The sequence below is a fragment of the Carettochelys insculpta genome, chromosome 2 (genome assembly GCF_033958435.1).
Source record: "Carettochelys insculpta isolate YL-2023 chromosome 2, ASM3395843v1, whole genome shotgun sequence".
In the NCBI taxonomy this organism is placed as follows: Eukaryota; Metazoa; Chordata; order Testudines; family Carettochelyidae; genus Carettochelys; species Carettochelys insculpta.
The window spans coordinates 155,347,681-155,370,494 of NC_134138.1; the positions used below are offsets into that span (position 1 = coordinate 155,347,681).

The window sequence follows — 22,814 nt, forward strand, 5'->3', positions numbered from 1 at the left end:
TTTCTCAATTCCCTCACAAGTGAAAAATAGCGTCTGGTAATTTGTTCTTAGGCCATAGGCTTGAAAGTATTATGCTAACTGCTGAAGCTAACGTCTAACAGGATGTAGGTCTGTAAGTTCATTGCTTTACTGCCTTAACTTATGCCTGTTTTTAAACTAGCAAAACTGGGTTATTGAATATTGAATCAAGTTGCATTTTAAATACTAGATTATGCCCAGTCAGTGTGATGATAAACATTTATGTCATAAGCGAGGAGTTTAAGGCCATAACATTATTCCAGAACAGAATTATGTATTCCATTAACAAATAGAATGCATTTCCCTTTAATGTTGCACAATATGTTGGGAAGAGGTCATTTGTATTTCAAATATAAAAATGTTAAATCCAACTAAAAGATACTATGCTAACTACAGTATCATTTGTCTACAGTCACTCAGTTCGCTGTGGCCAGTCCACCACGATTCGTTGTTCTAATGTATGTGGGAATACTTTGAATTGTGGTAGGCATAGATGTGCCCAGGTGTGCCATGTGGGAACATGTCATCCTTGCCAGCTTACAGTACAGCAAGGTGGGTATCAGCAAAGTGGAAATGTATTGAGATTTGTGTGCTCAGTAGAGCTGTCTTTCAACTTCTCCTGGCTGAGGAAGTGGGCAGCTGGGGGAAGTGTGTGGGGGGGGGAGGGGAAATGCGTGCCCCTGGCTTCTCTCAGTTGGGGGGCACACAGCTGCTTGGGCAGCAGTTTCTCCCAGCTGGGAAAAACAGCGCCGCAAGCAGCTGTGTACTCACAGGGCTTCCCAGCTGGGGTAGCTGAGGTCTGTAGTAGGGACCAGTTTCAGCTTGCACGTAACTCGTGTTAATGCAAGTTAAGCACAAATCAAAATCACGCTTCTCAAGGATTTACTGTAGCCACTTCTGAAGTGGGAAGAACAAAATTCAACAACAAAACAAACATGAGAATATTATTTTGATTACTTTCAACATTATAATTGGTAAGAAGTTTAATGATATGGAAATAGAGCACATAAAGAGAAATGCCTCTGTTCCAGTGAAATTAGCATTTGTCTTAAGTTATGAGCCCTTTAAAATCCATCTGAGTATATGCAACACAGATTAAAGACTGGTTTTCCACTAAGTTTATAAAAATGCACCTTGAAGTAAGGCAATTAGCACATATACAGTCTAGTTTTCTGAACAGCGAAAAGTGTACTGGTGGTTCAGAAGGTGAAGACAGCTGCTCTGATCCTCTTTAATACTGACAGTAGGGAGCTTTGCTCAGTGCATCTTCAGAGTTCTACAACTGGGGAAATTCGGTCAACCTACTTTCTGTTATGGACCTTCAAATTTATATAGACAAGAGTAGGTAGAGCAACCAGAGACTGGCCAAGCTTACATCGTGACAGTGCCTGTTCCTAATATTTCAATGAGGATGAAAGCATGATGGTGAGTTTGGCCAGTTTTTCTTGCTCACCCAAATTTCAAGAATGAGCACCAATGAACAAGTGGAAGGAGACAGAAGAAGGCAGCTTCTCTTGAAGATGTGGAAGGTAAAAAGATTTTAAAATGATACTGTGGTTTAAAAAAAACAAAACAAAACAAAACACCCATCCAACTTTTTAGGGAAAATATCTGTTTGCTTGAAAGTCAAATCATCCTTTTCCCAAGTATATACTAATCCCACACGGACAAGCATTTTAACTCATGGGACTGGTGTTCTCTCTTGATAAATCTCAGTGCAAGTCCATATTTGTGCACTGTTCTCTAACACATTTTGTTACTTTTTGAGCTTTGTGATTCAAGTTGTTTCTGTATTGTCGTTGTTAAAGTATCCTTATTTGATTACCTTGGAAACTAAAATACATCTTCACTTATATTAAGGTCAAGCACAGCCTGCCCCAAGACTGTCCCTTTGCCAAACTTTCATATCCCATGTGAAAGTGAGTGGTTCCAAGAAAAGATGATTTTCTTTTTGTAATGAATAATGGCAGCCTATTCATAGGAGTTGGTGCTGTGCTGCTTTTAATTAGTATTGCCATGGACTTGCTTACAATTAGTATTAGTATTTTCAATTAGTATTGCCATGGATTTGCTTTTAAATAGTATTGCCATGGACTTGCTTTGCTTACATGGCAAATTCTAAAAATTGGTAATTCTGTAAATTGTATGTCTGAGTACAGCTAACAGCTCTGCATCTAAAGGCTGAATACTTTCTTATAGTTTGTCTGTGAATTTGCTTCTAAATTTTGGAGAAGTCTTGCTTTAGACAGGAATTAATTTTATTTTATTTTATTTTTTTACTTTGAAAAGATGCATCTGAAAGGTTTTATAAATCAGAACAGGTTTTTAAGGTATTTATTTAATTTGGAATAGGAAGATCTTCCTTAAAGTGACCCTGTAGGAATTTGTTAATCTGCACAGATTGAACCTCTCTAGTTTGACACACTCTCATTGGCAACATCTGTAATTTTAGTTAGCCAGATCACTTATGATTGGCGCAGCCAAGTTCCTGTGGTCTCATGAAGTTTTGTTTACAGTCACTGTTTCTGTGCTGTTATTTAGCTCTCGTATACCCATAAATGTCTAAGAGCCCAGTAAGTAGTGGTAATGTTTCTAGACAATAATGACCTCCCATGAGCCAGCAAATTCTCTTGTTTGGCACCTATCAGGTCCCAACAGGTCAGGAGAGAGGGAGTCAACGTGTATTATATTAGTTTTTCAAATTTAGTATTGTCCTGAATATGCACTGTTCAGTGTTCCATGTATCTCGTTTGTAGTAATACTGTTTTTTCTTATTTGTTCTCTTAGTTTGCTACTGTGGGAGTACCTTTCGAGATGTATTGTGTGGAACAAATGAAGAGTTTTCTGATGGATTTGGAAACTTCTCGTGCCAGAAGATATGTGGCAAGTAAGACCTTCTTTCTGAAAACTTAAAGCAAAAATTACATTTTTTTTTTTTTTTTTTTTTTTTTTTTAACACTCAGTGATTGTGATATCCTTATAATTCCTTCTGTATTTCTTTTTCAGAAAATTAAATTGTGGAAGGCACAACTGCACACAGATATGTCATCCTGAGCCCTGCCAGCTTTGTCCACGACTTCCTCAAGTAGTGCACTGTTGTCCTTGTGGGCAGACTCCTCTCAGCAAATTATTAGAAGCAGGCTGTATTGAGCGTAAATTATGCACGGACCCCATGCCATCATGTGGAAAAACATGTGGGAAACCTCTATCCTGTGGCAGCAGCGGTAATTAGAACTAACTTTTTGTTTTAAATGCTTAAAAACACATGCCATTGTTGAAGAGGCAGCTGGTCCACATTAATATTTAAAAACAAGTCAAAATTAACAAAGATCCAGTGGGAGTAGAAGTACATTCTACTGTGGTTATAATCAAGTTGGATTTGTAAAAGCCTCTGTAGAATTTGCAACTCAAAACTTGTATAATTGTATTTAAGAACCAGAAGGTGCAGCTGATTAGAAACAAAACTGAGAAGTTCTTGTAGCCTTGTGTATATGGATCTTCACTGTAGATAGTATACTTGTTGTGGGAAGCAAGTATAGAAATATCTACAGAACAAATGTCTAGTGGGACTGTATGTGTTTCCCCTCAACCTACCCTCTTCTCCCTGCCCCCTGGAGTCCTAGTATAATCCATCTGTGGACCTTATTTGGAGAGAGGAAATTTTCAGCTGAAGTTTTGTCTGTTCAGGGTTCTTCAGATGAAGCAACTTGCTCCTTTAGAGCTGGGCGAACTTTTTATTCCTATAGATGATTCTTTCTAAGGAGTTCCAAGTTCATACACACAAGGCACTATGCATCTTATAGGCCGTGTCTCCACTAGCCCCAAACGTCGAAATGGCCACTGAAATGGCAATTTCGAAGTTTACTAATGAAGAGCTGAAATGCATATTCAGCGCTTCATTAGCATGCGGGCTGCCGCGGCGCTTCAAAATTGACGCGGCTTGCCACCGTGTGGCTCGTCCCGACGGGGCTCTTTTTCAAAAGGACCCCGCCTACTTCAAAGTCCCCTTATTCGTATGGGCAGATGGGAATAAGGGGACTTTGAAGTAGGCGGGGTTCTTTTGAAAAGGAGCCGCGCGGCAGCGAGCCACATCAACTTCGAAGCGCCGTGGCCGCCTGCATGCTAATGAAGCACTGAATATGCATTTCAGCACTTCATTAGTAAACTTCGAAATGGCCATTTGCGTGGCCATTTCGAAGTTTTTGGCTAGTGTAGACGTAGCCATACAGTGTCAGTTCATGCAGTCAGTGATTTTTGGAGAACCATAGGTATGGGAAGTGGCCAGTTTTTGTTTCTCAGTTTCCAATCTAAACATCATGCAAAAGGTATGCATACATAGTGAAAAATTAATTTAATTTTTTTCCTTTTAAAACATATTACTATTATTACAGGGAAATTTTGTGTTTTAAAATAGTACTTCAGTAGTTCGTCTCATTATAGAGTTTATTGATTCTACATAGTTATATGAAAAGTGTTCAGACAAGTGTCTATTTTTCATACCACGAGCATAAAATTTGTGGAATTGAAATTCTAGAGGCTATAGACTTACTAAAATGAACAGGTGCACAATTTTGAGCCTTTTTATAAAATATTTGAAAGCAATGCACAACTTAAATTTGCAAGTCTTAAAGTAGACCTAAGTCTTAAACTTTTTCTGATATAAAATCTGTAACATACATGAGAGAGGATGGCTTATAGGTGGTTTCTTGTGCCTGTGCTGCCTACTCATGCAGAAGCCTCGGTGTGACTGCTGATGCTCCTATGGTATGAGATATAAAATACCATGTTAAACTAAAATATTTCATTCACAAATAATTCTTACCTTTTCATTTTTCATAGACTTTATTCATACATGTGAAAATCTTTGCCATGAAGGAGAATGTGGACCATGCTCTCGGACATCAAATATTTATTGTAGGTGTGGTTTCAAAACAAAGGTAAAACTTTATACAGTAGTCTCTAGTAATAAGCTACCTCTAGTACTGTTAAAAGTTATCTGGGGGTAGAGGGTGCTGGATGAGCAATAAATACTGCTGGGTAATATAACCAGTAGAAAATAGCTGCCTTTACATGCGGGTCATTTTCTTCTGTTTTGTCAAGTTCGGGGGTTTATATGTACGTGATTTTATTCTTTGCAGTTTATATGTACATGATTTTATTAATTAACTTCAGCTATGGAAAATCCACATTTGCCCCCAAAACTACTACAAATTAATGAAAGTTAGTTCTACCAGAAGCATTGTTAGTAGCATGTCACGTGTAAAGTGATTTTTATGGGGAATTCTGGAGCGTGGGGTTTGTGCTGTGGAGTTTTAGTGTTGCTCTGTTAGTGCTGCTAGGGCTGCTATTCTTGGAGCTCCAATGTAAGATGAGTTAAAGAAAATCCAGGATATTCAGTGAACAGACCCTGATCTTATTCATAAAGAAAGACTACATGCTCACTTGGGTGGCAAAGGCACTTTGCCATGTTTACTATCAACCAAGTACTGTCTTAGTGCTGCATAGAGCTCAGATATGCTAACATGTATACCTCCTGTGAAGGTACCAATTCAATCAACACACTAGGATGTTATCCCCCAGACTAGTGCAAAGATGTTCTGCATGATTTCTCTTTTTATATAAATACAGATAAATTACATATTACATTCCATGTACTTCTTTATAGTCCTGGATTATGTACCACCTAATTAAAACACTTCATCTTCATTCATTATCCTGTCTGTCCTTCCTTCCTTACCTTCTGAAGGGTCTCTGGGTCCCAGCACGTTTTCTATAAATGTGTTTGTGCAGATACTTGAGAATGCTGGGCATTTCTGTACCATCCTCTTAGGTCAGGAATGTGCTTTCTAATATCTAGTGTGTTGCCATTCTGCCAAGGCCTGGAGTATGCTCGTTCGCACATTTTGTTCGTACTGTTAGTTATCCATAGGGCTCCCACAAGACTTATCAGGGAAGCATTTGTTTATCAGTCTCCTTTTCTTCTTCACTCTCTATATTTGTACAATGATGTGGCAGATGGTATATCATCTGTAACAAACCCGTTGTTTTCTTATTATTGTGTGGAATCAGATCTTTGAAAGTAATTTGATAGTTGTTGGAGCCTTAATGAATGAGACATTCATGTGCTCAGTAGTATCTTCAAACATGTATAACCCGCTCTTCAAGAGAAATACCCGTAGGGGCACTACTCAAAGATGTGCATGTGTCCATAGGTCTACAATTGAAAATCTTGATTATCAATATCTGTTTGGCCCATGTTGTGATGGGTCAAGATCTTCTTGGGACTATTACCTGATGTTCTGAGACACCACTGAGCCTACTTGCCCTGTAATCCTCTCCAGCCTGGCCCAACACATAAACAGGGAATGGTCACATTTCTCTAATACAGGTGGCAGAGTATTTAATGAGGGGCAAATCTTCAGCACACAGATACACAGCCTTTCTGGAGCTGTACCCTAGATACTCTTGTAGAGATCTTTATATCATATGCTTATGGAATTCACCTTTTTCAATATAAAGAGAGGTATGCATAGACTTCTTGTCCCCCAGCGAAAAAGTATTTACCCTGGGTTTATCAATAAACAAAAGTGGTTATAAGCATAAAAGGTAGGATTTAAGTGGTCATAAAAGAATTCAGAACAAAGTAGGTTACTGACAGAAAATAAAATAGAACATGCAAGCCAAGCTTAATGCACTAAAGAAATTAGGTAAATTTAATATCTCAACCTAAAAGTACTTTAAAATCTTTTTCACAGACCAGACATCCTTCTAGCCTAGGTGTAATTCTTCCTCCTGTTAAGTCTTGGTTGTTTCCAGCAGTTGTCCTGGTTGGGATTCTAATGGAGAACTGAAAACCTGGATTGTGTCACTCCCCACCCTTACATAGGATTTGCCTAAGGTGGGAATCCTTTGTCTGCCAAACCTGACATTCTTTCTCTTCTTGGGGAAAAGTACAGAATCCAAAATGGATTCTAGCATCAGGTGACATGGCCACAGGTTTTGCAGAGCCTGTATGCATTTCTTACTGGCTGATCATCATGCTTGCAGGAAAATCAGGTTCTTGCACAGTTCATTGTCTCTTACTAATGGCCATTAGTTCCGTCTCTTTCTTTCTTCCTTTATTGTATCTGATGAGCAGGTGCTAGGCTTTTCCCAGTGTGACACATTGATAATAAATCTGTAGTCAATATTTCTAGCTTCAGGTATGGAAATGATACATGTATACAGAGCAGTTGATTTACTGACTCATATGATGTATGTTTCATAAAAGCACATTTCAGTTATATCATATTCAGATTCCGGAGCATATTCCCATGAAGAACAAGGAATGACCTGTCACACACATGTCCTGCACATCCTCATGCCACACAGTTGAGCTTCCTAAATAGGTCTGCAAATGCTCCTCAGTTTCTTCTCAACCAGCTTGGCTTGAGATAGGGTTTTAGCAGGTCTGCTTCAAGTGTGCCTTGGGGAAAAGAATTTTTTCCTAGTTGCAAGTTTAGTTCAGTGTAGCTTGTTAAATTAGCTTAATTTTAGTATTTGGGAAGACTTTTTTTTTTTTTTTTTTTTTTCTTCTCCTCCTCTTTCTGGAGAGGTTTGCCAGGCTCACCAGGTTTAAATGTTTTCATTTCCAGGGGGCCAACTTGGCTGGCAGCAGCACTGCAAACATTGGTTCCGTAGAAGAATTACACATCCTATAAATGTGTAGTTTTTGTCTGGCCCTTAATTCCAGGGTGAAGAAGAACCTGTAGATCAAATTGAGGCTGCTTATATTGGAACTTTCTCTTCTTCCTGCTTCAGAGCTGAGGTCAGCAGTCTTTGAGTAGATGCAGTGTCCATTGGGTCTTGGCTCAGTGGAAGACTTCAGAGGCCTCCTCTAAAAGTCTCAGGAAGAAGAGCTCATGTTCTTTGTAAAGAGCCTGCTCTGAAAAGACCAGTCTCCCAGTAGATCAACCGTCTCAGAAAACTCAACATCTTGAACTGTGTGACTGTAGTGGCATAGGGCTCCTCCAGTACCATGGGGGCTGGAAAACCCTAAAGCTCTTTGAAGAGCAGACACTGCTGCAAGCCAGTTTTGGTTTGATCTAGACATGACAGAGCAACGAGAGAGATTCTTCTAGACAAATACAGATGGACATACCTCTACCTTTGGTACCTCCCTGATGGGTTCCTTGCAGTGGTATTAAAGCTAAGCATTCTCCTCCTTGGGTGTCCACCTCAGAGTGCTTTAAGTCTTCCATATTATGCAGCTGTAGAAAGAACTGGACAGTTATGCTGGTTCACAGCTTCCTGACAAATAAGATAAGGGGATGCTTTTTCTGCAGACCAGTAATGAGATTCTTGACACGTTTCTAACCAATGTATTTCCACAAAGTGGTTCTTTTCAATGAGATGTCTTTGCATCTCAGATGAACAAAAAGCTTCTCATGTAGTGCTCCAGGGGAGCCATAAGCTGTGATGTTCAATGTGCATTACGATGCTGTCCTGCTTTCCTGGATGGATGACCTCAGATACACCTGTCCTTTGTTCCTCCACACTCTTTCAAGATGTACAGAAGGTCTGTTGCAAAAGGTCTGTTCTGGTTCGTGGAACTCCTAATCATGTCTCACTTGCCTGTCAGGATACCCTTATTTCAGGATTACGTAACTTAGAATGGGTGGAATGGGCAAGATCAGAAATAAAGTATTCATTCCCTATCCTTGTTCAGGAAATCCTTACCCAAACTAGAAAATATTCTACTAGAGATGGCTGTTTAGCTAAATGGTGGTAGTACTTTTCAGCCTGGGCATATCCCCACCACTGTGTGCATTCCAGTTATCCTAAACTATCTCCTTTGCCTGAAGACTGCAGGTGTGCCTTCCAGTTTTGCTGCAAGTACATCTCGCATTGATAAGTGCCTTTTCTCCCTCTAGTGAAAGGGAATTCTTTCTTTACACACCTGGCTACTATGTGATTTATGAACCTTCCCAGCAGTCATTAAACCTGCCTCTCAGTGGGTCCTTAACTTTGTCCTGACAACACTCAGTTCCACCTTTGAACCCAGGGAAACATGTATAAAAATACATACAAAAAAACTTTCCCCTTCTGTGGGTCATCACAGCTCATTCCATGTGAACATAAGCTGCTTCCATGTCATCCATATTGGATATTGTGCTGCAAAACAGCACCTTGGAGGTCTGTCCTCACATTCACATGTGGTGAACGGGAAAGCACATTGTGGTGAATACGGACTGGTGGGCTGGTATGGTGGTTCGGGCAGTGGCATGGCGGTTTGGGGACTTGTGCAGCAGCTGCTTGCGAGCTTGGGTGCTGTGTGGCTGGCGCAGCAGCTCCTCGGATGCCGCAGAGCCCTGAGAGCCACACGGCTCAGTGCCTGCGGAGCCCCTGAGTCAACCACGTGGCACCTGAGCCACTGCACAGACTCTTGGGGCTGCATGGCTTGGGCCTGGGTGACTTCAGCGATGGTGCTGTGGTGAATCACCATGGGCCGGCGGGTAGTGTGCCTGGCTGTGGCGGGTGGAGGGGGTAGGGCCTCCAGCTGGGCGGGTTTTGGGGGCAGCACCTGGTTGGGTCAGGGAGTGGAGGCATGTGGTGATGAGGTGTGTTCCTTTTGGACACCACTGCTCTAAATCAAGCTGCAGTTGTGTACCAGCTTCCTTGCAGTCTTTGCCAGTCAACCATGTGCAAAACACACGCAAAGCCCATTATTCAAAGGATAAGTGGAAGGTGCTTACTGTAACTGGAGTTGTACTGTACTGTAAATGTCTCAAGCTCTCTTTCTACTACAGTATTCCCTCTTTGGGAATGAGGTGAGGAAGTAACAAAACAAGACTCTGCAGTACTCTATTTGTGTTGCAGAACCTTCAAGAAAAAGAACTGTTAAAATTAGTGTAATATGTAAGCAACAATAAAATAGGTGTCTTGATATTTTGAGGTTCTTTGACTGCTGTGTCCTATGTATCTTCCACCCATGTGTCTGAAATTGGAAATTTCTAGCAAGCAGTGCCTATTGGTCCACACCTCTGCAATTGCAAGGGCATAGGGAAGTGAGTCAGACTGATGTATCTCTGGTTCCTTTTGACTGCCACATGGTTTGAGTCAATTGGCTATGTCCTTAGATTTCTCAGCACAGGTTTTTTCTTCAGACCTGTAAATATATTGCACATAGTTTTTCTTTAATATTTTAGCATTAAGTTTTCAGTCTGAACAGATCTTAGGCTACAGTTATACTGTGGTTCCTATTTCAGTATACAGTATACTTAAGTAACACCATTTTTCAGGCTTCATCTACATTGATTATAAGCCTGGCTCTGTTCTATTTACTCACCAGGTGGAGACAACATACACATTAGAATAACAAATTCTCAAGACAACAGCTTTTCCTTGCTTGGTGGATTAACCCAGAGCAAGTATGTGTGGGCATTGCTCTCTAGTTCCAGATTTGAAGAAGTGGATTGGCCCCACGAAAGCTCATCACCTAATAAATTATTTTGTTAGTCTTTAAAGTGCTATATGACTGCTTTTTGTTTCTGATGAAGGTCACATTTTTAGTTGCTGACAGGTCAGCCACAAGCATGAGACAAGTGGAAGCTCTTGTAATTATGCTATTTTCATTAGCCAAAGGTTTCCCTTTGCCTTCACCTTCACTTGAATTTTATCTTCAATGTAATTTCTGAGCTTTGCATCAAATAACCTATCTGCTTAGTGGCAGTCTTCCTAAAAACCTCATATTTCCAAAGGGATAAGGAGACTTCACTCTTTGGACATCAGACAAGCTATAATGGTTTACATACAAAGGACAGAATCAATTAGTAAATCGCTCAGACTGCCACTGTATTGGTTCCAAGGGCAAGAATCTGCTCAGGCTCTGTAACATGGTTTCTGGCTGCTTAATTCTGTTTCCCCAGTTGGTACACACTTCCCCCTGCCCTGAATGAGGTAGGAGCCCATTCCACTGTACCACAAGCAACCTCAACAGCATCTTGTCAACAGAACATCATACTGGACATTGGTGGAGTGGCTCCGTGGAGCTCTGTACATTCACACATTAGACCTTAGTTCAAACCTCCTCCACAGATGTAGCTGTTTAGATTGTGATATTAAAAGCATCTATACCAACAGTATATCATACCTCCTCCTGTTAAATACGCTTATCAGTCTTGCACAGGTGGCATACACATAGGGACTGGAGGTCCAAGAAATATATGGAGGTTGTTCAAAATATCTCCTCCCTATCTGTATTCCACTATGCAGCATTTTTCCCCTCTGCTTGTGATTTTTTCTGCGTTGTGGTAAGAGAGGAACCGGAGAGGCATTGGTCTGCATTCCCTTTTTCACCATCAGTTTTGGGGCATGAAGAGGAAAAACTTGCAGGACCAATGGATGCTACTTGCTAGAAATCTCTGATCTCGAGCACCTGGTGTGCATATCTGTACGTGTACAATACAGTTAGGGACCATAACATCCTGTTAAAGGTCAGCAACATCCATTTTTCCCCCTCCCTTTATGATCAGGGTTTTTCATCTCACTATGTATGAGAATATTGTAGTGGCTAAAAACCAATTGCCTGATTTCCCTTTTTACTGGCATGTAGTTAGGTACAACTTAATGCTCTAAAAAGCTATCTATAATTTGCTGTAATGTAATCCTTTCCTATCTGTTCCTTAGGAAGTCCCATGTGCCCTCCTCAAAAATAAAGGTAAATAGTTGTAATATACTAACATTGTACATCATTATGAAGTAAAAGGTTTAAAACCATTCTACTCAAATGGATGCATTTTTATTTTGTTTCTTATTTCATGTATTGAATGAAAAGATGTGAATGAAGAGATCAGATGCTGGTAGAAATTATATGAAGAATGTGTTTCATCCACTACACAAAATATTCTGTTTTCATGTGCAAAGTTGGTAGTCTTAGGTTTTGTGTATGTTTCTACTTAATTTCATTATATTATTTGCTTTGATTGTTTTAAAAAGTTTTTAAAATATTTAGTATTTTATTCCCTTAACTAGATTTAAAATCTTTAAACTTTTATAATCTGTGTGTGTGTGTTGCTTCATCAAAATTGTAGGATTCAAATTAGAGAATATGCTGATGTATTTACTGTGTGCATTAAATGTTGGAAATTTCCAGGGCAAATAGCTGGTTCCTTCTTACTTTGGCCACATCTTGTATTAAATCTATACTTGTGACGTCATGGGGAAGAAACCTCTTTGGAACTTTTCAGACAAAGCTTTCTCCATTTACTGAACCTTATTTTCGGAAGCTTTTCTTTTTTCTAGGATTTTCACTGTTACGTCAGAATACACTTGTGCAGTCTTAACCCTACATTTAGTGTTTTCTGTCATAACTAGATGATTTACCTGTCAGTGCCTGGGTTCTAAACTCAATTTTTGTTTTTCTTCATTTAAAACATTGCTCTTGGTTGGGTCTAGGGATGAGGGGTTCATTGTGCAGGCTGGCATGGGGAGTGAGGACTACCTCAGACCTCTCTCCCTTCAGCATCTTGGGCCCAGGTAAGAAGCACCTCTTCATGGCTGCCACAGCTCTAGCAGGCTCAGCCCGCGAAGGGGATGAATGTCCATGGCTGGGTCAGGTCCAGGCTTGTCTGCCCCCTGTGATCCCCAGTGAGGAATGCACCAAACTGCACTTTTCCCCTGGTTCCCTGATTCCTATATGAATTCTTTTGTGTATGTATGTGTGTAGCTTCAGCCCCTACCCCCACCTCCACTCCATCCCCCAAAAAAGGGCACTGGCGGAGGCTTAGGGGCTGGGGTAGTTGGAGTCACTTTCACCTACCTGGTGATTCTGTTTTGTGTATGGGTTTATGAGACGCAGTCCCATTCTGGGCACATCCTGTTTTCCTCACACAACCAAACCCTTACGTTGCTTTAAATTATGATAAAAGGAAGCTGCATACTGAATTTGGTGGTCCTAGCTCCTACTATTTAAGAGGAGTTCTTGAACAAACAGACTGACGTTTTCTTAAATATATAATTAATTTTTAAGAACAGCTAACTTAATCTGTATCTGTTTCATTTTCTCCTCTTCAAATTCTTAATGTTTCAAGCTTTCATAAGCAAAATTTTCTAAGTAGGTTATAAGTCCAGTCTTTTTAAGTCCAAACACTTTATGAAGTCCTCAGAAGATTATACTGTGTGACGCAGGCATAGAGTAGCTGAGACCAAACTGCCACCACTGGCATAGGTCTCTGCAATGGCATGGAATTTATTAGGTGAGATCTGCCCAGCTGGTTTCAGCAGGTGAATCTCATGCTACAGGCAAAATCAAACAGAAAACCACAAAACAAGGTTCCTGCCAATTTGACATCGAGAAAAAATCCTTCCCAGCCCCAAATCTTATGATCAGTATAATCTTGAGCATTATGAGCAAGCCATGCTAATCAGACTTCTAGAATGGGTTTTTTGTACCATCTCAAAGGACTGGTCCTTCCTATCTGATGTCCCCTCTCCAGCTGAGACTTCAAAGGAAGGCAAAAATAAATACCTTCTCCTTCTCCAGAATATAACTAGGCAATTGCGAGGAGGAGGGGTTGCAACTACTTTGGAGGATAGGGTCATAATTCAAAATGATCTGGATACTTTGGAGAAATGGTCTGAGGTAAATAGGATGAAGTTTAATAAGGACAAATGCCAAGTGCTCCACTTAGGAAGGAACACCCCCTTCAGAAAGGGATCTAGGGGTTAGAGTGGACCAAAGCTAAACATGAGTCAACAGTGTGATGCTGTTGCAAAAAAAGCAAACATGATTCTGGGATGCATTAAGAGGTGTGTTGTGAACAAGACACAAGAAGTCATTCTTCCGCTCTACTCTGTGCTGGTTAGGCCTCAGCTGGAGTATTGTGTCCAGTTCTGGGCACCGCAGTTCAAGAAAGATGTGGAGAAATTAGAGAGGGTCCAGAAAAGAGCGACAAGAATGATTAAAGGTCTAGAGAATGTGACCTATGAAGAAAGGCTGAAAGAATTGGGCTTGTTCAGTTTGGAAAAGAGAAGATTGAGGGGAGGCATGATAGCGGTTTTCAGGTATCTAAAAGGGTGTCATAAGGAGGAGGAAGAAAACTTGTTCTTCTTGGCCTCTGAGGATAGAACAAGAGGCAATGGGCTTAAACTGCAGCAAGGGAGGTTTAGGCTGGACATTAGGAGAAAGTTCCTAACTGTCAGGGTGGTCAAACAGTGGAATAAATTGCCAAGGGAGGTTGTGGAATCTCCATCGCTGGAGATATTTAAGAGCAGGTTAGATAGATGTCTATCAGGGATGGTTTAGACAGTACTTGGTCTTGCTATTAGGGCAGGGGGCTGGACTCGATGGCCTCTCGAGGTCCCTTCCAGTCCTAGTATGCTATGATTCTATGAATTGCTGCTTGGTTTTGGGGTCTATCCTTTTATTTCTAGTGAATGGTTTATTTTAGACAAACACCACAGTTTTTTAAGCTTTTTAATTCTTTGATCTTCTCTCTTTTTCAACAGAGGAACTTTCCTTTATTTTTCTTTGAGGAGGTTTTAGTCAGTAATGTTTAACCATTAGGAACAGTGAAGCTTGTGGCTTAAAATTGCCTATTTCAATCACTTGTAGTCAGTGCTTGATATGCTTGGGTAAATGGCATTTGCAAATTTAGTGCTACTGTTTCTTGAGTTTTGCTAGTCAGAAGCATTGAATATCACAACTAGGATCCATGTCATACAGGAATCCAGGAGTGTTTTGAGGACAGGTTCAGAATAAGAATTGATTCCATGTCCTTCTGCACACATCTAACCTTAAAGGAACTCTAAAGTACAGTGCTAAAAAAAAAAAATCTTGGTGTTCAGTAGGCAACAGAGTTCTACCATGTTCTTTCTAAGTGCAAAAGGGCCTCCCAGAAGAAAAAAGAAGAGCAGTACCACTGTTCTTCACATGTGCACAAGACTGAAGCCTTTTGACTTGCACTGGCTGTTGGAGTTGTCTATGCCTTGCATGTGTTTGTCCCTCAATCAAGAGGTAAAGTATGGAACTGTAGTGCTGCTGTCCCTGCAACTAAGGCCAATGAAGAGATTTTTGTGGTTCTGTTTCACAGCCACTTGGCTGTTTCTGGTTTTGACTGGATGATCTTATTAGAGATTAATACTTCTCAAGATAATGGATTTTTTTTTCTCCAGAGCCTGTTTTACAGTTGCTTTCATTTTAAACTGGCCTAATTAAGCTTGAAGGGAGTCAGTTCTCAGAGAGGCTTCTGTACTGTCTGGAGAGCAGCAGTGTAGGCTACCTCTCCTGCTCTCAGAACTGGAATTTCTTTGTGGCCTGATGTGGTACCAAGATACTTTGGATTTCTCTCTCTTTTTTTTTATCAATATTCCACAAATGGTCTCAAAGACCAGTGAGTCATCCAGTAATCCCTCAGCGGAACTTGATCCTCTTCCTTGTAGATATTGATGCAACCAGTCCTCATCAGAGGTTTTAGGACAAACTTATTTCCTTCAAGATTGTGGGGTTTTTTGTTTTTTACTAATGCGATCTTGTGAATGAAGAAATTGAACTCACATCTTTTCTCCTCCTATATCACCATTGTTTTCCAGAAGAGTGTTTCTGGATTTATTCAGAATTTGCTCTCAAGATGAATGCCAAGTTCTGTCTATATTTCTTCTTTTCTCAGTCCTATTCTAGTATTTCCCACCCACAACCAGAAACTACATTTAATGGATGTTAAGGACATTATCAACTTTTATCCTGTTGTGAGTTTAGAATGTCGAAAGGCGGTTACAAATGTAATGCTGCAGCTATCGTGGCTTTTACGCTGTATTCTTAAAGCATATAACCAGACTTGTTGGATAAGCTTGTCCGATTTCATGTGGGTAGAGAAATCTTCATGACCAGTGAACATGCTGCAGCTTTCTTGCACAAGGTGTATAAGGTAGCAACGTGAGTCTCCTCACTTGTTTATGAATGGTCTTCAGTTAGGTATCTCCATTTCTCAGGATACCTCCTTTGACTGCAAAGACCTAATAGTGGCATATTAAGGCCATCCTACCTCAAGAGGGTACTGCTTGCTGCATCCTTTTTTTGTGCCTTAGTCCAGTGTTGTAGGATAGAAGAGAGAGGCCTACAATAAAGGGGAAAATTACCAGTAGTTGATTTCTCCTCTTATGTACTATATCTCATCCATCTCCCCTTTGGGTTTTGTTTTGCTGTTTGTTTTATTTATTTCTGTCTTTCATACTGTTTCCTCTGTGGATCTAGAAGCTCTCTTCATGATGAGATGCGGTTGTATCTGAGACTTAAGGAATCAGGGACAGTGTTTTAGAAATCTTTGCTTCCCTGCTTCCACTAGGCATCACCATAGCACTGTCTTTGAATTCAGTGTTGTAGGATGGGAATAGAGACTGACAATGTTACTGGTAACTAATATTCTGTTCTTTATATAGCAACATAAAGATGGTTAGATTTTCAGATTTTTAAAGTCCATTAGCTGTTTCATAAACTACTTAATGTTCAAGTAGATTTAAGTATGTTAATGTATTAATTCTTCCAAATTATGCTTTTATCAGTAATTGTCACTATTCTGCAGGCACGTTTAGATAGGCTGTAGGTGTTTGAATATAGCATGGAAATATAACAGCCTCAGGCCATATGGGAGGAACCTCACAAGTGACTCTACTTCTCCTGTAACTTGCAGTTTACAGGGACTTTTTGCTCATAACATTTAATCAGTGTATTATCAGTTTACAATCTGTAACCAGTGTGATCTAAGAATCAAATGGTGGCATTTTCGTAGCAGGAATCTTCCTTTTAATAAAGACTAGTGATGAACATTTTAATATTGATTCTATTAAACAAGAAGTCAAAATACACCATCTGGTTTACGTCTGAAACTAGTTAAAAAGGACAGTTTGGTTCAGTGTCACATTATAAAGCCTCATTACAATAGCTTCTCTATACAGTGATTTGTGCTGCCTCTGTAAGAAGGTACCCCATTTTCTTCATTTTATTATTTGTATTAATTTTAGTCTGGTCTTGCTATACACATTAATTATTGCAATTATATAATGTGTAGTCAAAGGTTGGTTAAATTTATAAAAACACTTTTTTTTTTTTTTTTTTTTTTTTTTGCTGCTTGAATAGCTGACATTACATTTATGTGTGACAAACGATGTAACAAGAAACGGTCATGTGGGCGACACAAGTGTAATGAAATCTGCTGTGTGGTAAGTTCATTTACATAGTGTAAAGAAAGAGTGCAGTGTAAAATGATACATCTGTACGTTTGTTTTTTAAAAATTGCTATGTGAAAAGGCTGCTAACATGTGGATTCCCTTTTTTTGTTACACAAAATATTTACTACACTTTTGTTCAAAAAGTCTTCAAGGTTAGTTCTGTTCACTCAAATGTGATTGCAACGAAGGGTCCTGTGGCACCTTGTAGACTAACAGAAAAGTTTTGAGCATGAGCTTTCGTGAGCACAGACTCACTTCATCAGATGCTGGTCTTGGAAATCTGCAGGGCCAGGTATAAATAAGCCAGAGCAAGGGTGGGGATAACAAGGTTAGCTCAAGTATCGGAGGGGTAGCCGTGTTAGTCTGGATCTGTAACAGCAACAAAGGGTCCTGTGGCACCTTACAGACTAACAGAAAAGTTTTGAGCATGAGCTTTTGTGAGCACAGACTCGTCTGTGTCAGGTGCATCTGATGAAGTGAGTCTGTGCTCACGAAAGCTCACGCTCAAAACTTTTCTGTTAGTCTGTAAGGTGCCACAGGACCCTTCATTGCTGTTAAAGTTAGCTCAGTCAGCAAGGGTGAAGCTTACTACCAGCAGTTGATCTGGAGGTGTGAACACCAAGGGAGGGGAAGCGGCTTCTGTATTTAGCCAGCCATTCACAGTCTTTGTTTAAGCCTGAGCTGAGGGCATTGAATTTGCAGATGAATTGTAGCTCAGCAATTTCTCTTTGGAGTCTGGGCCTGAAATTTCTTTGCTGTAGGATAGCTACTTTTAAGTCTGCTACTGTGTGTTCTGGGAGATTGAAGTGCTCTCCTATGGGTTTTTGTGTATTGCCATTTCTGATATCTGATTTGTGTGCATTTATTCTTTTGACGTCCTCAGCTCAGGCTTAAACAAAGACTGTGAATGGCTGGCTAAATACAAAAGCAGCTTCCCCTCCCTTGGTGTTCACTTCCAGATCAACTGCTGGTAGTAAGCCTCACCCTTGCTGACTGAACTAACCTTGTTATCCCCACCCTTGCTCCTGGCTTACTTATACCTGGCCCTGCAGATTTCCAAGACCAGCATCTGATGAAGTGAGTCTGTGCTCATGAAAGCTCATGATCAGAACTTTTCTGTTAATCTATAAGGCGCCACAGGACCCTTTGTTGCTGTTACAGATCCAGACTAACACGGCTACCCCTCCAATACTCAAATGTGATTGTATAACTAAGAGCTTATCAATATAGCAGCTGTACCATTTTAACAATTCCCTAGTGTGAACACAATTATATTGGGGGGGGGGGGGGAACCCAACCAGTCTTGTAGCACCTTAGACTAACAGTTTTATTTATTAGATAATGAGCTTTCATGGGTCAGACCCCCTTCAGATCTGGCTGTGAATTTGGTAGGGCCCTAGAAATAAGGGTTACAACAGTCCACTTTGATGCTCGGCGTGACCCCCTTGGTCAGAGTTTCTGTTGATCAGCTCCTAATTTCTGTGTCACTCGTCTCCCATCTCACACTGCTTCTGTTTCTGCCTTTGTTTCTGAGCTGGGGAAGTGCTGATTGGCTTCCTGCAGAGAAGTGGGGCAGTCTGTGATGATTGGTTGCCAGGTTTCAATATCCAGGTGATCGGGTATTGTTATCATGGTTTCTCTGCTGACACAGCTGTCCCATACAGCTTGGCTGCTGACCAGCAGGTAAAAAGGCACCACTTATATGCATGTCTTTAGCCTGTTCTGAGACTGTATGTACCTTCCTTCCACCTAATTAACAGTGCAGTACATGGGGAAACTGAGGTGCGTATAATCTTCATAAAAATACTAGAGAAAATTCCCACTTTATCGCAGAGGCTCAGCATGTGGTATGAGAAGAATCTTAATGATTGTTAATTTCTTTGTTCCTTGGGTACAGTAACATGGCCATAGCCAGTAGTGGTTTTAAATTATGTTTTGCCATTGGGTGTGTGTGTGTGGATACTTTAGAGGAGGAAAAGCATTGATAATATAGAATTTTTTCATAAATATTTTTCCCAGGACAAAGAACATAAGTGTCCCTTGGTTTGTGGACGCAAACTTAATTGTGGCCTTCATAGATGTGAAGAACCTTGTCACCGCGGAAACTGTCAAACATGCTGGCAGACAAGTGAGTATACTACAGTACATATATTCGTTTGTAGCAGATTAGTGTACCGTGACATTATAAACTGTTGAAGATGTGTATTCTCTTGTTAGGTTTATTATTGAGTTCATTATTCTTTTTATAATAATTCAAATACTCAATTACGTAGATCCAGGGGTGTGCATAGTGAGGGGCAGGCCCCCTCTGGGAGTGGAGAGTGTGTGAAATTCTGTAAGGGAGTTGCAGCATGATTGACTGCTGGGTCTCAGGATCATCCATCTCATTAAAAATGTTGAAATATGTTACTGTTTTTATGTATGTGTGTTCACATTTATATACACCGATTGATAAAGTTTTTACATCCTACAGACTTATGTTCTTACATGTGCCAAAAGGTGTGTGGAGGGTTTTTTTTTGTTTTTTTTTTTTGAGTTCTCTCCCCCCGCCCCGAATATGAAATAAACCAAAGTTTCCATCAGTTTGGATTACCTTATACAGGTTGTGGAATACCCTGCCAATTGCAGGGACAGAAAGTGGGGCCAGAGGTTAAAAGTTGCTCACCTCTGATGTAAGTGTTTGGCATATTTTCCAATATGTAATGAAGTTGTATAATTGAAATTGATGGTTTTATTTTATTTGTTAGATTTAATAATTTCACTTCAGGTTTATTTTTTTAAACCATGATCCCGCATTTGCTTAGGAACAAGATTAACTACACAAGCAGTTGTTCTTCATTAAAAATTAGTCTTGATTTTGTTTAATCATTTTTTCTGTTCACAAACACTAAGTTTATTGTAAAAAACGTCAAACTGAGTGCATTACAGACTGAGGTCTTTATTTAGCTGTAGAACCAAATTGTACATATTTTCCCATATTGGCCCAATCATGTATCTTAACTCTAACCTGCATTCCTACAGGTGACCCAGTTGGTTATATCAACTTGATGTCTCATGAGTTCTTGATCTCCTGGGTTAGATATTGAATTATGGAAACTTCTCTGGACTCAACACTTGTCTATTTGGTACGGCACCAAGACCAGCACATAGCTATCAATAGCAACAAATTTGAATCTGTATGAGTTTAGTAGATGCTTTGTATGTGATGAGGTTTGATCTACATTTAAAAATTAGGTTAACATGAATAATTGTCAGTCAGGAGAGAAAACCATGCCCATGACTGACATAGCTGTCCTGACCTAACCCTAGTATAGATTGAGTGTTTTCCATTCATGAATGTACTGATATACAAGGAGCTGTAGTTACACACAGACAAAAGAAATTTTTCTATCATTGTAGGCTGTATCAGTTGTAGGTTAATACAGGAATAGCTATGCGAACATAGCTATGCTAGTATAATTGCTGTAGTGTGGCCACTGAGGGTTTTTTTTCCCTCCTCTCAAGTAATGCAGGCCTTCACCCCACATGACTAAACTTCAACTCCATTTATTAGTTTGGTTTGATTTGCTTTGTTAGGTTTTGATGAACTAACCTGTTACTGTGGAGAGTCAGTGATTTACCCTCCTGTTCCTTGTGGTACTCAACCACCAGAATGTAAAAACTCATGCACCAGAACACATGAATGTGATCACCCAGGTAAGTCATAGGTACGCCCATGTAACATTTTAAAATTGTCCAGTGTCTACATTTTTCTGTCAGATTTATTGATCGATGTATGTAATTTTTTTTCTTTCAATGAATGTAATGGCATAGGAATGCCTCACCTTCCATGGGTTCAGGGTTTCACTTATTCATAGTTTGCCATGCTGCAGTTTGCTGTTCTGTCCTGCTTGATCTTGAGCATGTGATTCAGCATGCTCACACTTTCTGACAACTCCCTCACCAACCACATTAAGGCCACTAAAGGAACCCTCAGCCTTAATTATGGCACCAAAAAGAAAAGTGGGTCATGTAAGCAGTGGCCAACAGGAAGTGAAAGAAGTGCTGGTATTAAGACAGAAAGTAGAATGATTGGATAATCTCACTAGTGGTCACACTGTGACCTCACCTCCATAGCTACACTCTATGGCATTAACAAGTCTACTGTGTGTGATATTAAAAAAGGAGGAAAACTTAAGGGACAGTGTTTCTGCAGTGCTCCCATACCTGGAAGTTTTAAACAACTCCAAGAGCAGGACTAAACAGCTACATATCACAATGTGAACCCATCTGTTAACCCTCCCCTCCCAGAGGAGCAATAAGATTACCAAGCAGTGCGTTCAAAGAACTGGTTTGAGTGATTAGTTGAAATAGATTGCATTCTCTTTGTGTTGTAGTTTGGCTGTTAATATACTGCTTTTAAGTTAAACAGCAGGCAATAAAATGTTCTTTGCGGACAATGTGTTTGTGTGGAAATCCGTGTCCCCCCGCCCCGAGTATTCACAGTTTTTGCCATTCATGGCTTTCTCTGAGTATAACCCCCATGAATGACAATATCTTCCTGTGCTTTTTTCTAGGTAAAATTTTGGGGCTTTACACAGCATCCAAGGTGGTTTTTTTTTTTTTTGGTTTTTTTTAAGAATTTTTAATCCGTTCAAATAATCAAATCTCATTTTAGCTTCAAGATTAAATACCATACTCTGAAAAATAAGCATACAGTGATCTCTCCTTTTTAAAAAATTGAGGGAAAATGTTTTCCCCACAATTACGATCTCATTTTATTATTGGGATGATGAAGACAATGACTTGCTGTCTCAATTCATAGTATATTTGGTGAAAAGGTTGTTGCAAAGCATAGTGCAGAGCAAATTGATTTAATTACTGACAAATTCTTTTCTATGTCATGCTCTAGAATAGTGGTTTTTAATCTTTTTGTTTTCATTTGTGGACCCATTGGAAATCTGAGACATAGTCTTCAGACTCCTTGGATATCCATGGACCATAGGTTTAAAAATCACTCCCGTAAAAGCTAATAATCAAAACAACCTATTGGTCAGTGCAGAAACTCCAAAAGGAAGGAATGCCTGTGCAGCTAACATCCTCCCGATTTTGAAGTATTTAAACAGCATACTACACAAACTTAAATTGTGTGGAACTGAAAGAATAAACTAGAACACAAAAAACTCTGTAATAGGCCCAAAATGTCTGAGTGAATTAAAATGTTTTAGTAATTGTTTCCTGATTTTTGTACTCCTATGTTTACAGTGTACCATACCTGTCATAGTGAAGAAAAGTGCCCACCCTGTACATATCTCACTCAAAAATGGTGTATGGGCAAGCATGAAGTAAGTGTGGCTGCTGCTGAGCAAACTACAAATGACATTTTTAATTACAAACGGGTGGTAGTTTTATGTGGGTGGTTATTTCTAAACTGTTACTCTGTAACTTTGAGTTCAAAAAGCAAATATCAGATAGTTACTCTGCTTCCCAAATAGCCAGATAATTGATATCTACACAGATTATGCCGATGGTATTGGTAAATAAATGTCATGCAGTTTAAAATTATCAGATTCACTTTGCCTTCTTTATACAACGTGTATAGACTTGATAGT

The 22,814-nt window shown here is 39.8% G+C and overlaps 1 protein-coding gene across 1 annotated transcript in view; it reads left to right on the forward strand.

The window, feature by feature from the left end:
* Positions 1-22,814, forward strand: part of NFX1 (nuclear transcription factor, X-box binding 1) — a 105,704-nt gene that overhangs the window by 32,332 nt on the left and 50,558 nt on the right. The window contains exons 7-15 of the mRNA XM_074987891.1: positions 431-570; positions 2,806-2,905; positions 3,025-3,242; positions 4,858-4,955; positions 11,686-11,716; positions 17,132-17,214; positions 19,243-19,351; positions 20,800-20,919; positions 22,468-22,547. Coding sequence (XP_074843992.1) covers positions 431-570; positions 2,806-2,905; positions 3,025-3,242; positions 4,858-4,955; positions 11,686-11,716; positions 17,132-17,214; positions 19,243-19,351; positions 20,800-20,919; positions 22,468-22,547 — 979 coding nt within the window. The remainder of the gene's footprint in view (positions 1-430; positions 571-2,805; positions 2,906-3,024; positions 3,243-4,857; positions 4,956-11,685; positions 11,717-17,131; positions 17,215-19,242; positions 19,352-20,799; positions 20,920-22,467; positions 22,548-22,814) is intronic.